Source organism: Narcine bancroftii, chromosome 4 (genome assembly GCF_036971445.1).
Source record: "Narcine bancroftii isolate sNarBan1 chromosome 4, sNarBan1.hap1, whole genome shotgun sequence".
Taxonomy (NCBI): Eukaryota; Metazoa; Chordata; class Chondrichthyes; order Torpediniformes; family Narcinidae; genus Narcine; species Narcine bancroftii.
In genome coordinates this window covers 130,173,936-130,193,395 of record NC_091472.1, presented here as the reverse complement: position 1 = coordinate 130,193,395, position 19,460 = coordinate 130,173,936, and the positions used below count along the sequence as shown (strand labels likewise).

The 19,460-nt window shown below is 39.7% G+C and overlaps 1 protein-coding gene and 1 long non-coding RNA gene across 2 annotated transcripts in view; one reads left to right on the top strand and one right to left on the bottom strand.

Annotated features, from left to right (window-relative positions):
* The window catches only part of LOC138761162 (uncharacterized), a 174,747-nt gene that overhangs the window by 31,018 nt on the left and 124,269 nt on the right, over positions 1–19,460 (top strand). The window contains exon 2 of the long non-coding RNA XR_011356150.1: positions 2,712–2,809. This is a non-coding gene — a long non-coding RNA (uncharacterized lncRNA). The remainder of the gene's footprint in view (positions 1–2,711; positions 2,810–19,460) is intronic.
* On the bottom strand, positions 2,254–17,987 carry LOC138761159 (uncharacterized). Its single transcript, XM_069932869.1, has 7 exons — positions 17,648–17,987; positions 15,039–15,152; positions 13,293–13,448; positions 5,673–5,809; positions 4,747–4,897; positions 4,344–4,479; positions 2,254–3,690 (listed from the first exon to the last, which is right to left on the bottom strand). Exons 1-7 carry the CDS (start codon positions 17,957–17,959, stop codon positions 3,590–3,592), a joined length of 1,107 nt encoding a protein of 368 aa, XP_069788970.1. The 5' UTR covers positions 17,960–17,987; the 3' UTR covers positions 2,254–3,589.

Genomic DNA, 19,460 nt, shown 5'->3' with positions numbered 1-19,460 from the left:
CTGCTAAAGAGTTGTTGTGGAAGAAAAGTTACAAGGCTGTCTAATTGTGACTCAATGTTGAATCAGCTGTTTTGAAGGTTTTTCAAGATGGTTGCCAACCAAAGTTCTTTGATTCTCCAAAGGAAGCTATAGCATTTGCTCAAGAGCTGCCAATCACTCAGTTTCAACAGAGACATAGTCCACCGCGATCTCTAAGGAGACAAGAGATGGAAGAAAAGAGCCGTGCTCCAAGAAGGAATGGTTGTAATGGTGACTCGGCAGTTGGAGCTGATTAAAAGTAGTTGTCCTTTTTTATTAATGTTTTTTTTAAAAAAGGGATATTAAATAATGAGGATGTTAGTTTAAGATGAAGTGAGACTTGGGGGAGAGAACTGGATAGGCACTATTTCCTGAAAGTCATCTGCTACGTGTGTTATCTCACACCCATTCTTTTTTGGGAGTTACCGCATTGCGCGGTTTAGACGGGAGGGGGTATTTTTAACCTCCTACCCGTTTTTTTTTCCTTTTTTTTGTATTATTAGATTAAAGAGTGAAGGGTTTTTTTTTGTTTAAATATGAAAAAAAGTATAAGAAAGTATTTGTTTAAAAAACTAAAAATTGATGTGGTTTTTTTTTGTAAAGTTTATTCAGTAGATAAGGAATATCTGAAATTTAAATGTGAATGGGATGGATAAGTTTTTTTATATTTTTTCTTTAATTTTAAGGTGAAAGTAGTGGTAATTCTGGTGTATATTATTTTGCTATTTTAGTTATAGAATGAAGGGAATAATGGTGAAAGTTATAAATTGAATTGTACAATTCTTAATGAGGCTTGAATTTTGTTTGTGGTTTATGCTCCATTTGTTGAAGATATAGATTTCATTGTAGATGTGTTTTTATTATTTGGATATCTGAATTTTAATATAATGATTGGGGATATTTAAATGTGGTATTGGAGCTTTAATGGATAACTATTCAAGAGTAAAAGGGAAAAATGGTGGAAGAGGACTAAAATTGAATTGTACAATGCTTAATGAGGTTTGAATTTTGTTTTAAGATGGTGGTTTATGTGACTAATATGATGATAGATGTGAAGTTAGTTGATATTTGGTGAAGGTTTATCTCTATAGAGAAAGTTTTTTTTTCATCTTTGTTTTCATGCTACTATTTTTTTTAAGAATTGATTATTTTTTAAGTATTTTTGATAGATAATGTTACTAACTTTACTAATTTTTTATATTAAGTTTGAGTTAAATGTTTCATCTTAACTCCGTTTGTTAAATATATGCATTTAAGTTTGATTTAAATATGTTTTTTAAGTCTGATATCTTAGTATTAATTACTTTTTTTTTAGTATTTTAATCGGTTATGTTTTTTTTTGTAAGTGTTTTTTTTTCTCACATATTATTAACTTTATTAATTCTTCACTCTTTATTTTGGGGAAAGGGGAGGTTGGACTAATTTGAGTTGGGTTATTAATGTGTAATAATTATTGGGGAGGGTATAATTTATTTAGATTACTGATATTGTATTGTAATTTTATTATTTTATTCTTAATTTTTTTAAATGTAATCCTATATGTTATTCATGTTATAAAATCTTAAATAAAGTTTAAAAAAAAGTAACTTGCCATGCAAATTAGGATCACCATATTTCATTAATCTCTGGGAGATACAAATCTAGCAGCATAATGATGTAGCCCATGTTTTGCAGGGCAGAAAAGGCAACAATCTTTAGCAGCCTATATTTTAACACCGATGTACTGTCCTGCAAATGGAAAACAAATGTGCTCATAACCACAGTGGCATAATATTATTACTGTAGTGCACTTGGTCACTCTTTTCAATAATAATCTGTTCACATTCACTAGCACAATGGTTCTTTACCTTTTATTTCCCCACTCATATATGCCATCGGTGCTTTTAAGTTAGTAAAGTATTTCTTCAGGTGCAAAAGAAAAGGTTGATGACCACTGCACAAGCAGCACCATCAAGAACAATGCCAACTAAGAAGCAGTATGAATTCCCAACGTCATGCTGGCTGCAGTGTGGCAGTGTGCTACTGGATTGGTTGTGTGCTCTTTCCAGATGAATTTCACGTTTCATTGCTCAAGAATTTTGTGGCTTTATGTAAACAGCTACTAGTTACACCAATATTTCCCCGATAGATTTGCTCAGCTATAAGTTTTGTGGACCATTAATTCTCCAGGGGTTATAACCAATAGAAAAGGTATGGTTGCCAAGTCTATTTTAAGTGTGGAATTTTGAAAGCAGCTTAATTCAAGAATTTTATTTCTTTTAATATAAAAACACTTACATGACATTTCTGAAATATCACAATGAATAAAATTAATGTTGGCTGTATAGTTCGAATTCTATCCAAGTTCATCTTAACAGACATCACTGTATTTCATTTACAGGTTAATCCCTGACATGTTTCAAGGCATCAAAGGCAAAAATCAGAATTTCTTGACAATAGAGACCATCAATTAGATTGTTTGCACATTATGAGATCCATGCTATTTTGTTATAACAAAAGGGTCAATGCTGATCAGCAAGCGGTGGCTTAAGTAATTAAGTAAAATGTTCAGTTCAATGAAATTCTGTCCTGGATCACTTATCTGATCATTGAAACTCATACTTTACAAACAATGCTCAATCCATTACTGCATTTTTTTATTGTTTACTTTTGACTTCACTTTTCAAATCTTATTTAAATCTTTCTTCTTGCAGGTAAAGCAGCATTTCCTAATTCCACCAAGACAATCAAAGCTCTGCATGCTGAAGCAACCTTTTGATTACTCGTCAAGAACTATCAAAATATAAGTAAGGTGAGAGCAAGAATGTTTGTTTGTTTGTCGGGGAATTGTTAACCAGAGGACATAGGTTTAAGATGAGAGTGGAGTGGTTTAATATGAACCTAAGGGGTTTTTTTTTGCAGAGAATGGTGGGTGTGTGGAACAGGCTGCCAATTGAAGTGGGTGATGCAGGTATTATTGCAACATTTCAGAAAACAAATTGGACATGTACATGGATAGATGGATTTTGAGAGCCAAACATAGGCAACTGGCTCTCGTGTGGTGAAACATTTTGTTAGCATATTTCTATGCTGTATCTTGCTTTTATTTTCAAGGAGATAGGCAAAATTATTAAAAGCTCTCATAATTACAAACCATACAAGCCTATAACATTTAAGTGAATCTTAGTTGTGATCCCTCTCCTCAAAAGAGAAATTCCCTTTTGTCGTGTACTTGAGGTGGATTGACAAGGGTCTATGTAACTAAAATATCACATCCCCTTTTAGTCATTCTAGCCTTTTCACATCCAATGTCAATATTCTAGTACACGTTACTTCTTGGAGATGTTTTGCCCACTTATCTTGAGACTGCATATCCCTTTTCTATATAACAGCCCAAAATTTTATAATGCTATCCTTTCAGTAACCCCAGAAAACTGAAAAATCAACCCCTCTAAACAACCAGGGCAAATTCATGATCCAAACCAGGCTCAGGGATGCAGCACAAACTCAAGGAACCACAATCTGGCTGCTGTCCAAATACTAGCTTTCCCCCGAAGCAGGAGATGCTCTTGCAGAACTATTCCAGATGCCATCACCTAGAATCTTGAAGCCAGTTGCCTGTTGCAGCAAGTCCAATGGCAGTGGAACTCAAAGGACGATACTGGACCTCCCACATTTGAAGTGGTACAGCAACTAGAGAGAGGGATGCACAAATATATATTTATTTAACCAAATACACCATCAATACTCCTTTTCTTTACACTTGTTTTCTCCATTCTGCTCTTGTTGACTGTGCTGAGCCACAGTTCTATCACTCTTCATGTGTGAATCTACTGGATATTGGTGTATTGTGAACATTCTGCCTATACATGTTCTTACCTTTTTACATTTCATATCTTTTTTATCTATAGCTCAGTAGCATGGAAGCCAAATACATTCTGTTAATCGTCACCTTGAGTCTTTTAAGTTATCTCAGATCAGAGCTTCTTTCTACACGAGACTTTCCTGGGTCCCAATAAGGGAATAACATTTTCAAATCAATATTTACAAGTCCAATAAATCTATTGTTTCCTTCAAGTCATGTAAAATGACAGTAGGATGCACTTTTAAATATAAAAATAAAGATCTTGAATAAGAAAAAGAAAATGGAATAATTTGCTTCTCTCACCACATATGGTGGCCAACCCGATGAATATTGCCAGCATTTACTTTTTTCATTTCACATTTCTAGCATATCTAGTTTTTTTTTTTGCCTTTCAACAATAACACACTTAGAAAGAATGGGGATCTGAACTTTGCATATTATGACACAAAAATCAGATTTCCACCAGTGCAACTTTGCATACCTATCTCTCCAGGTGAAAGCTCCAAGGTATAGTGGGTACAGTTATTTGCACAAATGTCCTTGGGTAGCAGCTGAACCTCAAAAACCCCTTGTAATTGAGCAATCCACATCAGTAAGTCCCCATCATGATCTCCTACCTGCAGAGGAAAAAAAACATAAATTATTCCGATCATTGTTTAATCCACAGAGCAACTCCAGTCCACATGAATTAAGCTCACAAACTTCCATTATCAGAGAAATAAACCAATATGCATCTTCTAACTAGACCCCAGAAAGGACAGGTGCCATCAGAAATATAATGTAGAAAAATACCAAGAAAATAACAAGCCTATCAATGATCATGCCATGTCACAAACTAGGAACCACTCATTTCAATCTTGTCCAACCGGAGCAAATGTTATTACCTTTACAAACATATCCACTGGGGTACGATTTTCAGCTTGTGACGCCATCAGCAACCAGTTGGACTCTGCCAGTTCCACCACTGGAGGGAGAAAGTATGGTCGCTGATAAAATCCACGGATCACCTTTGCTGCTGCTTTGTTGCAATTCTTCCTGCATAGAAATATCTGACTTATCTATTGCCTGCTCTCAGTGGTTAACAATCATGATTGAATCCTGACCAATAGCCTTGGTTCAATTCCAAGTCTGGAACAGCCACTCTAATTTAGGTCTAGCCACAAGAGAGGTTCACCCTTATTTCAAAAGTATGGATGTACATGTAAAGCAAAATCAATGCACAAATCAATTACAATGTACAACCTACTATATGCAGAAATGAAGATAATATGTAAGAGCAGTGTAGGATTTGAAAAATAAATGTTTACCAGGGAGAAGATTGTTATTAGTGAGACATATGCTACATTGAGGATAACCAGGGATTAGTGAAATGACAAAGTGTAAACTCATTCTAAAACTGGGACCTGCCTTTAATCCAAAGAGTCAGTAGGTGGAGACTTGTGGGAGGTGACAGTGCTACTGTTTTAATTGGAAGTTTTGATTATGATAACTGACTCATGAATCCTCTATCCCTGTCCTTGGTGACATGCATATTGATAAAAATTCAGAAAAGTAAATCAAACTACTCGTGTTCTTTCACGTATTTCTCATTTATTAGGAAGTAACCTACCTTGTTGGTTGTGGTTTGTTGAGATGAGAAAGCATGTATAGTACTTACCAAGATTCAACCAAGATTACAACTGAAAGCATAATCAATGCTTTGGAAGCAAGGCTTAATTTTAAAAAAAATAAAATTCTGCACTACACTGAATTTGGAACAGAAGAACCTAACACTGCATTAATCAGGTAGAATAGAAGACTTGAGTCTTACCACTGAATTGCCCAATGGGCAAGCCTCTGATCATGGATCTTTTCTAAGAAAGCACTTGGACTTTTCTCCAGAGAGTTGTGAGAGTCCCAGTAACTGCATACAATTGTGTTTTGCAGCATAGAATGCCCATTGAACAACTGTAAAAAAGACAGCATTGCAGGTTCAATCCTTAGTTCAAGTCTCTCTGTCTCTTGTACTTGATCTTCTTGATCATGTCTGAGGAGCTTGGACCACATGTCAGGTATGAGTGGAAATTGATCTGCATTTGTTTTCCCCAGCCCCCACCTCCCCCTTCCTTACCTCTGGCATTTCTCAAAGGTCTTCCCGATTTCTTAACTGCATATCTCTTGCTGCATTACCCATAAGCAATTGACGATCATCACCACTGCCTGTCCCAACCAGCTCACTGGCTTAAAATCATCAGACTGTTCAACATCTAATCTATGATAGTTGAAATTTCCACTGATTAATTATTATCTTCCTTCCATGCCAGAAACTCAGTCTCCCAGCTATCAACCCCATCCTTCTGCCTGGCCAACCTAAAGTTAAGACAACCATAGACTGATAATTATCCCATAATAGGCTTTGGACCATATCCCACATAGATCAATGGCAGTGCTCAGACCACCTACTTCCACACCTACAACATTGCTTAATCTTACTCCTCCCTCAAATTACGGTTATGGAGCTATGCAGTATGGAAACAGGCCAGTCAGGCCAATTCATCTATGCTGGCCAAGTTCCCAGCCTGAATCATTTGCCTGCAATTGGCCTATATCGCGCCAAACTATTTCCCATTCATGTAGCTGTCTAATTGTCTTTTAAATGTTGTTGGTGTACCTGCCTCTCTTGAGACAGCTTCTCTGGCACCTCATTCCACATATCACCACTTTCTGTGTTAAAGGTTACTCCTTGAGTCTCTTTTAAATCTTTCCCCTCTTATATTAAACCCATCCCCTCTAATTTTAGAATACCCTACCCTGGGGATGTAAAAACTGTCCATTCACCCTACCTATGCCCTTCATAGTTTTATATGTTTTAATATATAAAGTCTCCTACATTCCAGGGAAAACACTTCCACCGTATTTAGTCTCCCCTTGTAACTCAAATCCTTCAGTCTCGATGACATTCTCATGAATCTTTTCTACATCCTTTCTTGCTTAATAGCAGCCTTCTTATACCTAGACGACCAGAACTGCACATAATACTCCAAATGTGGTCTCAACAACATCTTGTAAAATAATGTCCCAACTCCTGTATTCAACATCCTGAACAATGAAGGGAAACATGCCAAACACCTTCATCCTATTTACCTGTGTTACCATTCTCAGGGAAATATGTATTTTCTGTTCCACAACACTCTCCAGGACCTGAACATTTACCATGTTATTTGCTGATATAAACTCTTTTTGATTGCAGTTATCACTGCCATTCAGTTTGTTCCAGTAAATTGTCATATGCTGGCAAGTTGTCATATTCTACCAATCATAAACCAGATTGTGAAAATCTCCTCTCTCAGAGTATGCATATCACAGATCTCATTCACCTCTCCTGCCTTCTGGTTAAACAGCATCATCATTTTGCCATTCTTACTTCCACTTCAAACACCCTCCTCCACTAATATTGCCCTTGATCACCCTTCCATTTTAATCATGCCATTGATGGCTATCCCTTCAACTGCCAAAAAAACTGAGCTCTGGAATTGCTCCTGTCACACTTTCCATCAAATAGTCTGTGAAACAATCTTTTTGGTAATATTTTATTTATAATTTTTAATATATTTAACATTCAACGACAATATGAAATACAAAACATCAATAAAACCCACTCTTCAACCCCTCCCCTCTGTAAGTCCAATTAAACAGAGAGGAAAAAAAACAAAGTAAGGAAAATTCCCATCGTTAGTGTGTACAGTAAAACAAAGAGACATGATAAGACCACAATGTTATAATCTTTACAGAGGTCTACTGGCAAGTCAGTAGCATTCGTAGCCTTATGGTGCCTATATGTTCTAAATAAGGCTGCCAGATTTTTAAGAAGACGTAGCGGGTGCACAGCACAGTTTTGCAAACCACCAACGTCAGTTCACAGACTTACCTGACACTTCGCACGCTAGCAGTGCTGGGCGCCAAAGTACAGCGAGTGGATCAGATAAAGTCCCTGCCTAAAGGGGAGGGGCACTAATGGCTCATAGCTTTAACCTGTTGGTTCACTAACGAGCTCATTAACAGGCAGGGAATAAAAAGTCTGTGTATGTCTGCAATAAACCAGTCTTGAGTTGACTATCTTTGCCTTTATTTAGAAGCATCTACCGTAGTAGCTGCTACAAATTGGTGACCCTGAAGTTAAGATTCAACGAATTTGAATCCTTATGGAAAAGGAGAACATTTTAACAGCAGCAACAACAGTTGCCTAAGACTGTATTTGACCTTTTCAAGGGAAAAAGGTTCATTTCCGAGGGGTGCGAGTTAGGTTTCCATGTTACTACTATACATTTCCTGGCCACACACAAGGCAATTTCTGTGAATTTAATTTGGAAATTAGTTAGCTTTGGTCAACTGGGAAGGTGACTCCTGTGATCTTTGTGTGTCACAAAGGTCAAACCAGGAAGGTCTCACCTTCATGCAGAGCCAGGTAGTGTGTAAGAAGGAACCAACCTCTATACCACACCTAAGACACATCTCTGATAACTCAGGTTTATATTGGTATAATTTCTGTAGGGTGGGTACAGCTGATGGAGAAAAATTATAGTGAACCAGTCTATACCAAACATTGATAGTAGCCAAAAAACTTCCCTGACATCGATCTGATCTGACTTCATCAATTGTTATGTCTAAATCTGACTCCCATCTTATTCTGGGTTTATGCAAACCTGGCTTTAGGCCCTCATTCATCAATAAAAAGTACATTCTAAAAATTTTCAAGCTTTTAGTCCGCTGGCCTAAATTTTTTACAAAACTCGGTGTCAAATATTTTTCTGTAAACTATCTACGCATTTTGACACAAATACAAGTTTTCTTATATCCACCTTCCATATTTCATACTTTACAGCTGGTCTCTCATGCAATGAACTGTGAAACTGACATCTTTGCCACATCCTCACATGCCCTTGCCAAACCACGCCCGATTTTCTCCCTTCAGAATAAAAGCTTTAAACTCCCTATTTTGATGATGAAACTGCAGGGGATGGACCAAAAGACTTCCCAATGTGCCATAAGAATTTCTACAATGTAATCACTTGCCCCAATAGATATGATGGAGTTACCTGGAAGGGAAGTTTTGGGTTCATTGCTGTTTTCCCTCTCGTTACCTTACATGGTTGGGACAATTACCACTTTGATGAGGATGTGACTTGAACACTGAGATCAAGTATTCAAAAACCAAATGCATCTCAAATCCACAACCAGGGATGACAACTAAAGGCAATATCCTCCTCATCAGCCACAAATTTGCATACTAACTATTCCACTCAGTAACTCTGGAGTTAATGCTGTGGAGAAATGAAGAATTTACAGCACTGGGCTTCAGTAAAATGAGCACTTGCATACTAATTGAGGAAGCAAGGGGTGTGCACTCATGTCTGGAAGTCATGCTGACCTGTAGAACAGGATTCCAGAGATTAATTTAACATCTGCAGTTCCTCAGGAAACCATGAGCATTTGGTGCACAGCAAGTCTAAAGAAACCTTTGTATCAAATTAACTGGTTCACAAATAAACATATACATGATGTGCTTATGCAGTAGATTAGTGATTCATCCCGGCATCACCTACGCTCCTAGAACGCTTCCACCAGCGTTGTCTCCGCTCCATCCTCAACATTCATTGGAGCGACTTCATCCCTAACATCGAAGTTCTCGAGATGGCAGAGGCCGACAGCATCGAATCCACGCTGCTGAGGATCAAACTGCGCTGGGTAGGACATGTCTCCAGAATGAAGGACCATCGCCTTCCCAAGATCGTGTTATATGGCGAGCTCTCCACTGGCCACCGAGACAGAGGTGCACCAAAGAGGTACAAGGACTGCCTAAAGAAAGCTCTTGGTGCCTGCCACATTGACCACCGCCAGTGGGTTGATATTGCCTCAAACCATGCATCTTGGTGCCTCACAGTTCGGCGGGCAGCAACCTCCTTTGAAGAAGACCGCACAGCCCACCTCACTGACAAAAGACAAAGGAGGAAAAACCCAACACCCAACCCCAACCAACCAATTTTCCCTTGCAACCGTGTCTGCCTGTCCTGCATTGGACTTGTCAGCCACAAACGAGCCTGCAGCTGACGTGGACATTACCCCCCTATAAATCTTCATCCGTGAAGCCAAGCCAAAGAAAGAGTGATTCATAAAGAAAGCGCTCCTGCTCTCCTTGGGGCGGTAGAAAGATCCAAGGGGCAGTGATGAGAAAGGGCCAGTGAATGTTTGTTTGTTTCTTGATGACGTGGTCTGGACAGGACACACGCCACATTCAAATCTGCAAGGGCCAAGGCTTCAGGTTTATAAGAATTTCAAATTTATCTTCAGCTTGTAATGTAGATTTAAATTATGTATAAATACACTGACTCCTCCCCCCTCCATTTTTAGCCCCAACCGCCCACCCATCGAGCTCCTGGTGACCTGATCGCAGATCCTCAACCAAACTGCCCGCCCATTGAGCTCCTGATAGCTGATCTTCGCCCCAACTGCACCCCTATTGAACTCCTGAAGGCTGATCCTTGCCCCGGCCACCAGCCCATCAAGGTCCCGATGACTGATCCTCGCCCCGGCCACCCAACCATCAAGCTCCCAACAGCTGATCCTCGCCCTGGCCGACCACCCAATGAGCTCCAAACGACTGATCCTTGCCCTGATCGCCTTCCCACCGAGCTTCTGATGACCTGAAGACAATGTATTTACATTTGAGATGTAAATTTACCCTTTCATATTGCTAAATAATTTGATTTCCACAAACTTTTATTTGTGAAATACATACACTTGTATATAGTGTTAGATTAGTTGTTGCTTGAAATTTGTGGTAGACCTAATACCAAGAAAGAGGTGTGTGTTCATGTGTGTGTGTTGGGGGGGGGGCGCACTAGGGATGTGGCCTTGGAGCCAAGGGGAACCACTGCGCTAGATGCAGCAATCAAGACCCCTGTCATCTGGGAATGCCAATCTCAAGGACTGTGAGGAATTTGTCATCACATGCTTTAATGGAATTTTTTTAGTAAGCAATTGCTTCTCCCTCTCTTTTAATCACTGATACAAGAGCTTCACGCCAACACTGTATGCACAAATCATATGAAAGGCATTTAGCACAGGGTAGATTATACTGTGAATCAATATAGTGTGAAGTTATGTCAAGCATCTCATTGCATTACAAGTTGCACACAAGGTATTTAATCCTGCCGGCAAGAACTGGAGCTTTTGGGTTCAAAGGTTAACTTTGTTTAACACTCAGAACAATAAGCAGTACCACATGCCACTTGGCTACATCTATATTTTTCAGTAACATTACACTGTGGCAGTGTGAGCAGTGAGAGAGACACAACCACGCGTTGAGGGTTGTTAACAACTGTTTTATTTGAATTTGGCGCGTGCCCCTTTAAGGGCAGCGCTGGTTCAGTCACCCTGTGCGTGATGATGTCACAGAAGCTGCCTGGGGCGCGTGCCACGCGGGAGATCCGACTGGGGAAGAAACCCCCGACGGCGCCATCTTCAAAGAACTGCCCCGTCACGTGCCGTTACAAGCGAATGCGCCGCCACAACACAACCTTTTGCATTTCCATTTTATGGCCTTATACAAGGGTTCAAAATTCTAGCACTGTCACAATGCTCCATATGGCTGCAATCTAGCTCCTGGTCCAATGCTCCCTTTCCTTTTTAATGCACACTTATTTCCTTGTTGATTCATGGTAGCTTCTTGCCTTACTGGGCTGGCTTCAGTCAGGTGCTCAGAGCGAAGTGAAGGAGCAATCCAAAAATGGCTGTTCACATAGCACAGATATACAGGCTGAAATGGATGGTGACTTGGTGCAGTTTATGGGGCAGTGGGAGGGAGAAAACATTAGTGGCCTGAAACACGCACCAGCCATCCACATAGACAAAGAATAGAATGAATCCATATAGAATGATTGTGCATTTAGACAACTCCGTTTGCAAGGCAATTCTGCAATGGGTTATAAACAAATTGAATGAGTGAGCAAAAGATTGGCAAATGGAATTTAATATGTAAGGTCATGCGCTTTGGTAGAGAAATCAGCAGCGGGTGGTCTTCATTTATATGAAGAGAGCAAAGAAGCAAAGAACAGAAGCATCGAGGTTCTCTTATGCATGAATGATACAAGCTAACCCCTTCAATGCAAAGAGGATGGAGATTAAAAATGGAAAGTTTTGTTGGAAATGTACAGGAAATTGGTGAGGCCTCACTTGGAATATTGTGTACAGTTTTGGTCCACTTCTCTGTAAAAGGATACAGTCAGTACACTACAGGTAGTACAAAGGAGATTTACCAGCCGAATTCCTGAAACAACATGGTTGGCACATCAAGAGAAACTAAATAGTTTGGGTCTGTGCTCCTTGGCATTCAGGATGAGGGATGACCTTATTCAGACATAAAAACTCCTCAGAGAGGTTGACAAGGGGCATACATGGCAAGATAATAGACCAGTCATTTAAAACTGAGGTATGTAGAAGTATACTTCTCTCAGTGGGTGGTGACTCCCTAAAAGACTCTACCCCAGAGAATAGTGGAAGCTGGATCATTTTAAGTATTTCAGGTGAAACTGGATAAATATCTAACATTAAAGGCTTGAAAGCCCTGTTGGCTTACTCCTGCTCTTTCTTTTCTGTATTCCAACATTATTTCTATCCCAGACTCGGAGGGAAGTTACAAATGTCCAAAATCTACCATCCTCCTTGGAATCAGATCTCTGTGAAACTCAGATCAAAACAAACAGGTTTGCAAGTGGGGGAAGAGTGGAAGGCTGGTGTCAATGGGGGTGAGGATTAAGCTTCAGCTCCCGAAGACTAGAGCAGCAGAGTACTTGCAAGCCAATCCTTTATCTCTGACCCCTAATTTACAGAAGATTAAGGTTATCTCCCAGACACCCATTACCTCTGACTGGATCACCCACCACTACACATCAGTCCATTGTCCACCAGAAACAGGGCAGAACCAAGGAACAAATCTCATTACTGTAATGACTAGATTGGTGCTGCTTCCGTACTGGTGCAGAACCCAACTATTTCATGACTTTTGCTGCTGGTTCCCAGTCTTCTTTCACCTGACTCTTTCCTTTTTTGAATACCTTTATTTCAATCATATGGGATAGGTTAGTTACCAACCCTGACAGCTGTCTTGTTTGTCATCTCCTCCACCATGCTTGCCACAGGGACTCCACTTCCCAAGGATGGGCCTAATGATGAGACATTTGACACTGATATTTCTGGGGTGTCTTCATTTTCCCCTTAAAACTGGCTTTCTTTCTACCAACATTGCCAGGGCTCTCACTCAGATATCCTCTCGTAAGAGGGTAGGTGTAGCCCATCAAAAAGGTGAACATAAAATATAGACATAAAAGTGCTAAAAATAGTTTATATTAAGTAACTACTATTTTTAAAAAAAAGAGTTGCCCCTTTCACTTACCCGAGTTAGGAATGGGACAGTGAACTCCCTCAATGCTGCCCATTCTTCTGTCCCATCTGTTATTACAAGGGGTAGATTCTGGCGCAGATACTTCTGAAGAACAACTTTGGGGTCCACTTTCTGTAGAGATTCCACTGCTGGGTATTTCTGGCATACCTTTATAAGTAAATATACAACCACTCAAGGTTTCAAACAAAATCTATAAAAACTTGAGTATAATTTTTCCAAATTTTCACAACAGAGATGGACCAAATTCCTTTACAATGTTTAATTTCTTCCAAATTAACTCCTGAAGCATGAGCTTTGTCATTATTTAGTTCTCAGAGATTAAGATTTGTCCAAATTCAAGTTTATTGTCATCTGATTGTACATAAACATATACAACCTGACACAACAGGGTATCTCTGGATGATAGTGTACACCTACAGATATACACATACATATAGATATGTGTGTGAGCGTGCGTGCGTGTGCGCGCGCATTTCCACATGCATATACAAACCGATCCAAAATAAATATACTTAAAATTAATTTACGGTATTCAAGGATTGTTCAACAGTCTCACCATCTGCAATAAGAAGCCTTTTCCCAGCCTGGCTGTCCTGGTTTTTAATGATCCTGTACCTCTTCCCTAAGTAAAGGGAAGAGTGGATGGTTTTTACAAGCAGATTCTACAAATTGGAATTTATGGTTGTAAAACTAAAAATGCTGGTCCTCAATGATTCTCTGAGCCCTCTTTAAGCACCGCTCCCTGTAGATGTCATCAATAGAGGGAAGGGAGACCTAAGTGATCTTCTCAGCAGTTTTAATTCCCCCTCCATTCTGACCTCTGATCTCCGATAATGTGCTTCGCAGCTACCATACCACACTATGATTCAAACAGCCAGGACACTTTCTACTCTGCTCCTGTAGAGATGTAGATGTTAGAATGGTGACTGGTAGCCTTGCTCTCCTCAACCTCTTTAGGAAGTGTAGGTGCTGCTGCTGTGTGTGTGTGTGGACACCAGGGAATGTATTGCTCCCCACCCTCTGACGAAGTCATTGATATGTAGTGGGGAGTGGTCTTCTGTCCTCCTCAAGTCCACAATTATCCCCTTTGTCTTGAGCACATTGAGATTGTTGCTCTCGCACCAAAGTACAAGATTTCACAGTTAACACATGAGCTAAGACTATTGAGTTTTGGCAGGTCAGTGTGTGGTACCTGGAACCAACATTGGACACCAGATCATGACCATTAACTAGTTCAAATGCTGGTGAAATATTCCATTTCTTTACTGAGTTCATCCAGCCGTCTATAGTAGGCTAAACCCACCTGGGCCCAGGTAAACTAATTCAGCAAAGACCTGTAGTACAATGTCTAATCCCAATAAGGCAGCAACTAAAATAAGAAATGTATACAAAATCCAGGATATTTATGGCTTGAAATTCTGCTGCAAAACATTTTCTCCAAATGAAGAAAATCAATTGGATTTTGTGGTTTTTTAATATATATTACACTTGTACAATGTAGACCAGTCTCATTAGACTATGCATCAATATAGTTAATAAATATTGTTTAAGAGATTATAAAATATAGTCAAACATTGTACAATTCCATCCCTTGATAGACAGTGAGAGATCAGATGCCAATCTCATTTCCAACAGAAATAAGATTTGGACTCTCTCGACCAATGTCCTACTCCAACTTCAAAAAAAGTCTCAAGGTAAAATTTTAGAAACTTTTGTCACAAATGATTCTGAACTCACATTGATGCAATCTGCAGGCTGTAAAGACTCAAGGCCTCTCGCAGTGTAATAGGGGTTCCTGATCAGGCAGTCTTGTGTGTTGGAGTACAATGTCCAATCCCAGTAAGGCAGCAACTAAAGATGATAAATGTATTTGTATAAGAATCATTCAAGCTTTAATACTAAAATTCGGTGAGAGAAATTTCCAGAGAAGAAGGAACTAGATCTGGGGAGGAAATCAATTCTGTCATAGACCTTGAGCTTGAACTACAACCTCAATACATTATTTAATAGTGCAGAATATACCTGGGTCCATGATCCCAAAAACATCAACAGCATAGGGCAGAGGCACAAAATCCCCATCATTCGTATCTTGCATCCCTCATGTCAATGCGAAACAGCCGACACGAACACTAGTGCACAATTTCTTATTCCCCTTAAAATGTGACCAATAAGCATTATTAACTACAAAATATCAAGAATAATTAAAAAGTGACTTTCATAAAACTTTTGATGTACAGTATATTTGTATAATGGAATTGGTGCTGTGCAATTGCTCAGCAAAAGGAGGTAAGACGCTCCTTCCATCCGATAGCCTACAGGTCACCCTTGGGCAAGGTGCGGTACTGTTTCGCCTCCCAATCAGCATCAGGTGAAGCCATGATTGTAGATGGTGGATGGTTTTTACAAGCAGATTCTACAAATTGGAATTTATGGTTGTAAAACTAAAAATGCTGGGCAGATGAATCTGCGGATCAATGGCCAGGATTACCCGTCCAGTATGGGCACTGCAACTGAAGAAGGCAATGGGAAACCACTTCACTATTGGTTTCCCTTGTATAATTTTGAACTCAACATCACTGCGGTCTCAGCTCAAAGATGGAGCCTTCACCAAGGAGAACAGGGGAGGCCATAACTACAATTTGGAGGTGCTTGGAGAGCAAGATAGCCCACGCCAAACGCAAGGCACCTGAATGAATATTATATTACTTGACAATTAGATCTTAAAATCATAAGGTCTTACAGCCTATTTGTATATAAAATTACAAGAAACTGAAAGGAAAAAAGATTCATAGAAATAAAAATTACGATGGGAGAAAGATTTAAATGTACAAATTCAGGAGGAAATATGGTCAAAATTTTGTCAAGAGAGTGTTACAAATACAGTTAATGCTAGTATCAAATGGTTCAATATAGTTTTCTCCATCAATTATATTATACTCCACATAAATTGAATAGACCTCATTCTAATTATTTGGAGAAGTGTTTTTGATGTAATAAGAAAATAGGGACTTTTTTTTTACCTTTGGTATGGTCTGTGAGAAAGTGGAACATTTTTGGAATGAATTGATTGTATCGTTAGGGCAAATTATGAAGATAAAGAAACAAAAAGATCCAAGAATATTTTTACTTTGGAATATATATGAAAAAGATCAAACTGAAATTGGATAAATATCCAGTAGCGACTGCAAAGCAATGTAAAGTGGTAACGTGGAAAACTGAGTGTGGTACAATTAGACAGATGGCATATTGAAATGCAAAACTGAATGCCTTTAGAAAAAAATGACATATAGTTTAAGGAATCAAACTGAAAACTTTTATAAACTTTGGGAATTATGAATAAAATTCTATCCACATCTTCCACCTTACACATCCCTCTCAGTTAGACATTATAAAAATAGTCAATGAATATTATAGATGCTAATAATAATATATATATATATAAAAAAGCAGGTGTTCTTTCTTCTTTCTTTTGGGGTGGAGGGGGGGGTTGGGGAGAAAACTTTAAAAATGTGTATCCAACTAATTATAATTATTGTATTATTGAATTTATATTTTGTATTGATGCAAATGATAAGTGAAATTTTAAAAAAAAGGCTATTGTAAAGGAATAGAACTAGTCTCGGAAAGAGCAAATCAAGCATGATGGACCGAATAGCCTCCTCCTATACCAATAATTTCAAGAATGGTATGACAGACTTTAAAAGAAATCTTGGGATAAACCTCAAAAGTTAATTAGAGGCCATGGAAGAGGGTCATTCCCAGAATTTCAACAAAAAGTCTGGTTAAGTGTTTTGCAAATGCAGACCTGCTGAGAGTTTTCAGCATTTTTCTTTATTTCATTTGCAATTTCTTTGATTTCCACTTGCTGCGAATTTACTACTTTTGGTATTAAAAACCAATCTGCCTCGGATGTCTTTGAAGCAGCGACAATTTGCTGTGCCGGTGGCTACAATTCCTCGAACGAGCAGAGGCTGGTCCAAAGATACAAGGTCAACTCCCTCCAGTGCAGGTGAGCAATGTGAACGAACTCATCTGGATCACTGTCGATAAATCCCCATCCGGTTCAGTGATTTCCTTCCCACTGTCTCACAGGAAAAAGAATTCCAGGCCAAGGCAATGACCAAGCAAACCACTATTGGAAGGGCCAGAAGGAATCCATTCATGGAAAATCAAGCCCAGATTCCCGAAGTCAAAACGCTTTTTGAGATTCCAACAGCGGGTCCGTCCCACCGAGCAGTTGTCCGGGGATTGACGACAGACTGAGAGGGAGTTTCCAGCCAGTCTCGCTCACAGCAGCCCGGGGCAATCCTCCCCTGGAAAGACCGTGGTGCGCCGGATACACCCACCTGGATGAGCAGAGCCCGGCCGCAGAAGCTGAGGAAACGGGCGGCGGGACCACTGTGGAGCAAGAGGCAGGTGGGCAGCAGCAGCAGCAGGACGCCCGCAGCCAACCGGAATGTGCTTGGGCCGGGGGGACGGCGGGCCCCGCAGCGCAGCAGCGGCTCCAGCACCCGCAGTTGATCCGAGGGCGACTCCGGCAGCCTCCGCTCCCGCCGCAGCCGGTTGAACTCGCCGTCAAAGTAGGCGAGCTTGCGGTCGAAGGGCAGCGAGCGCAGCCCCGACTCCGAATTGCTGCCCCTGCGCCGCCGGCCGACCATCACTGTTCTTCCTCCGCTCTCGACCCAATCTCCGCCCCCCCCCCCCCACCTAAATCTATGGAAAACAACTGCAAAGACCACCCGCTGCTGGCTGAGTGAGGCGATTGCTTTTAAATCAGAGTTTGCATTGCTCCACAAAGTCATAAAACGTCCCAATGTTGCTCCCAGGAACGTGAGCAACATAAGTTACTGGAAAAAGACGCAAGCCCTCTTGCCAGTCTTTTATACCTGTTTCATTTCACCATATTGCTAAATACAAAAAGCATCATGAAAAAAACGATACCATTTTGCCATCGCTCTGTATCTCCTTAAACAACTTTGGTGTTAAATTTTGTTTGTTCAGTCTTTGATAACGTGGTTTACTGCTGTAAATAATAGGTATAATTTATTACATGACAATAAAAGAATTTTGAATTTAATTGTAAGCTGCGATTATCCAGAAACTTAAAGAAAACAAAGACGTATTTATTTAGCATATTCTATAATGTCCAAGTATCTCAAATATTTTACAGCCAAAGATAATCTTGCAAGTGGAATATTGGGAAATTCCACAATCTATGTGCATTATTGCAAAATTATTAAGAAGAAACTCAAACATTAGCAAGTGAAACACGATTACAATAGTTTCTGAATCCACTCCAAATATGCAACCAAATATTCTATGTTGCAAATTATGTTTGCGCAGGTCAGCTGTTTTCCATATGATTTATGCACACAAGTCCCTATGCAGGAAGCATTGGCAGGAAGTTTAGTTCATTCAGTTCTCAGCCCAGCTAAGTTTTCACTGCTTGATTTGTGGTGTTTAAAATGAGACTCCCCAACAAGGTCCAAACCTGCCATTGGAAATACAACTCAAGGAAGGCAAACCTTTAAGTTACTCATTCTCTTTCAGATTCCCCCCACAATCAATAGCTACACTTCTCAATCCCCCTGACTGTAGTTTCATAATCTGCTATTTATGTCTCAAATTGGAACGATGGCATCATGGCCTTCAATATAGTGAGAAGAAATGCACCGCCAGTCTCTGCTAGAACAGCCACGTAGGGTGTTCTGTGGGAGTCCCTACTCCCACCCCTTCCAACGACCCTGCTCAGGAAAGATTTGCTGAGATCATTTGGAGCTTTCATCATTTGAGAGCAGAAATAGCAAAATACAAAATTGTCAATATTCATCAAACACCAAAATAAACACCGGCACTGCAATGTTTTGAGACATGTTAAACACAGCCTCAATGTTCTATAATCTAAAAGCAAAATATTAAAGATGCCATAAATCTTAAATAAAACACAAACTACCAGAAGTATGTTATAGGTCTGTGGAGTGAGACATGAGTCAATAACCATTCTTTTGAAATTAAAGACTAATTTTAACATGAGACTTCTGATTCTGACTGCAATGATGAAAACCAGATCAACTTGTGGACTAATGGCCAGTCCTTGCCTTTCTTCATATTGGAACCACAGGAGCAGGAATGCTCCAAATGCTTTTGCATGTCCTCAAG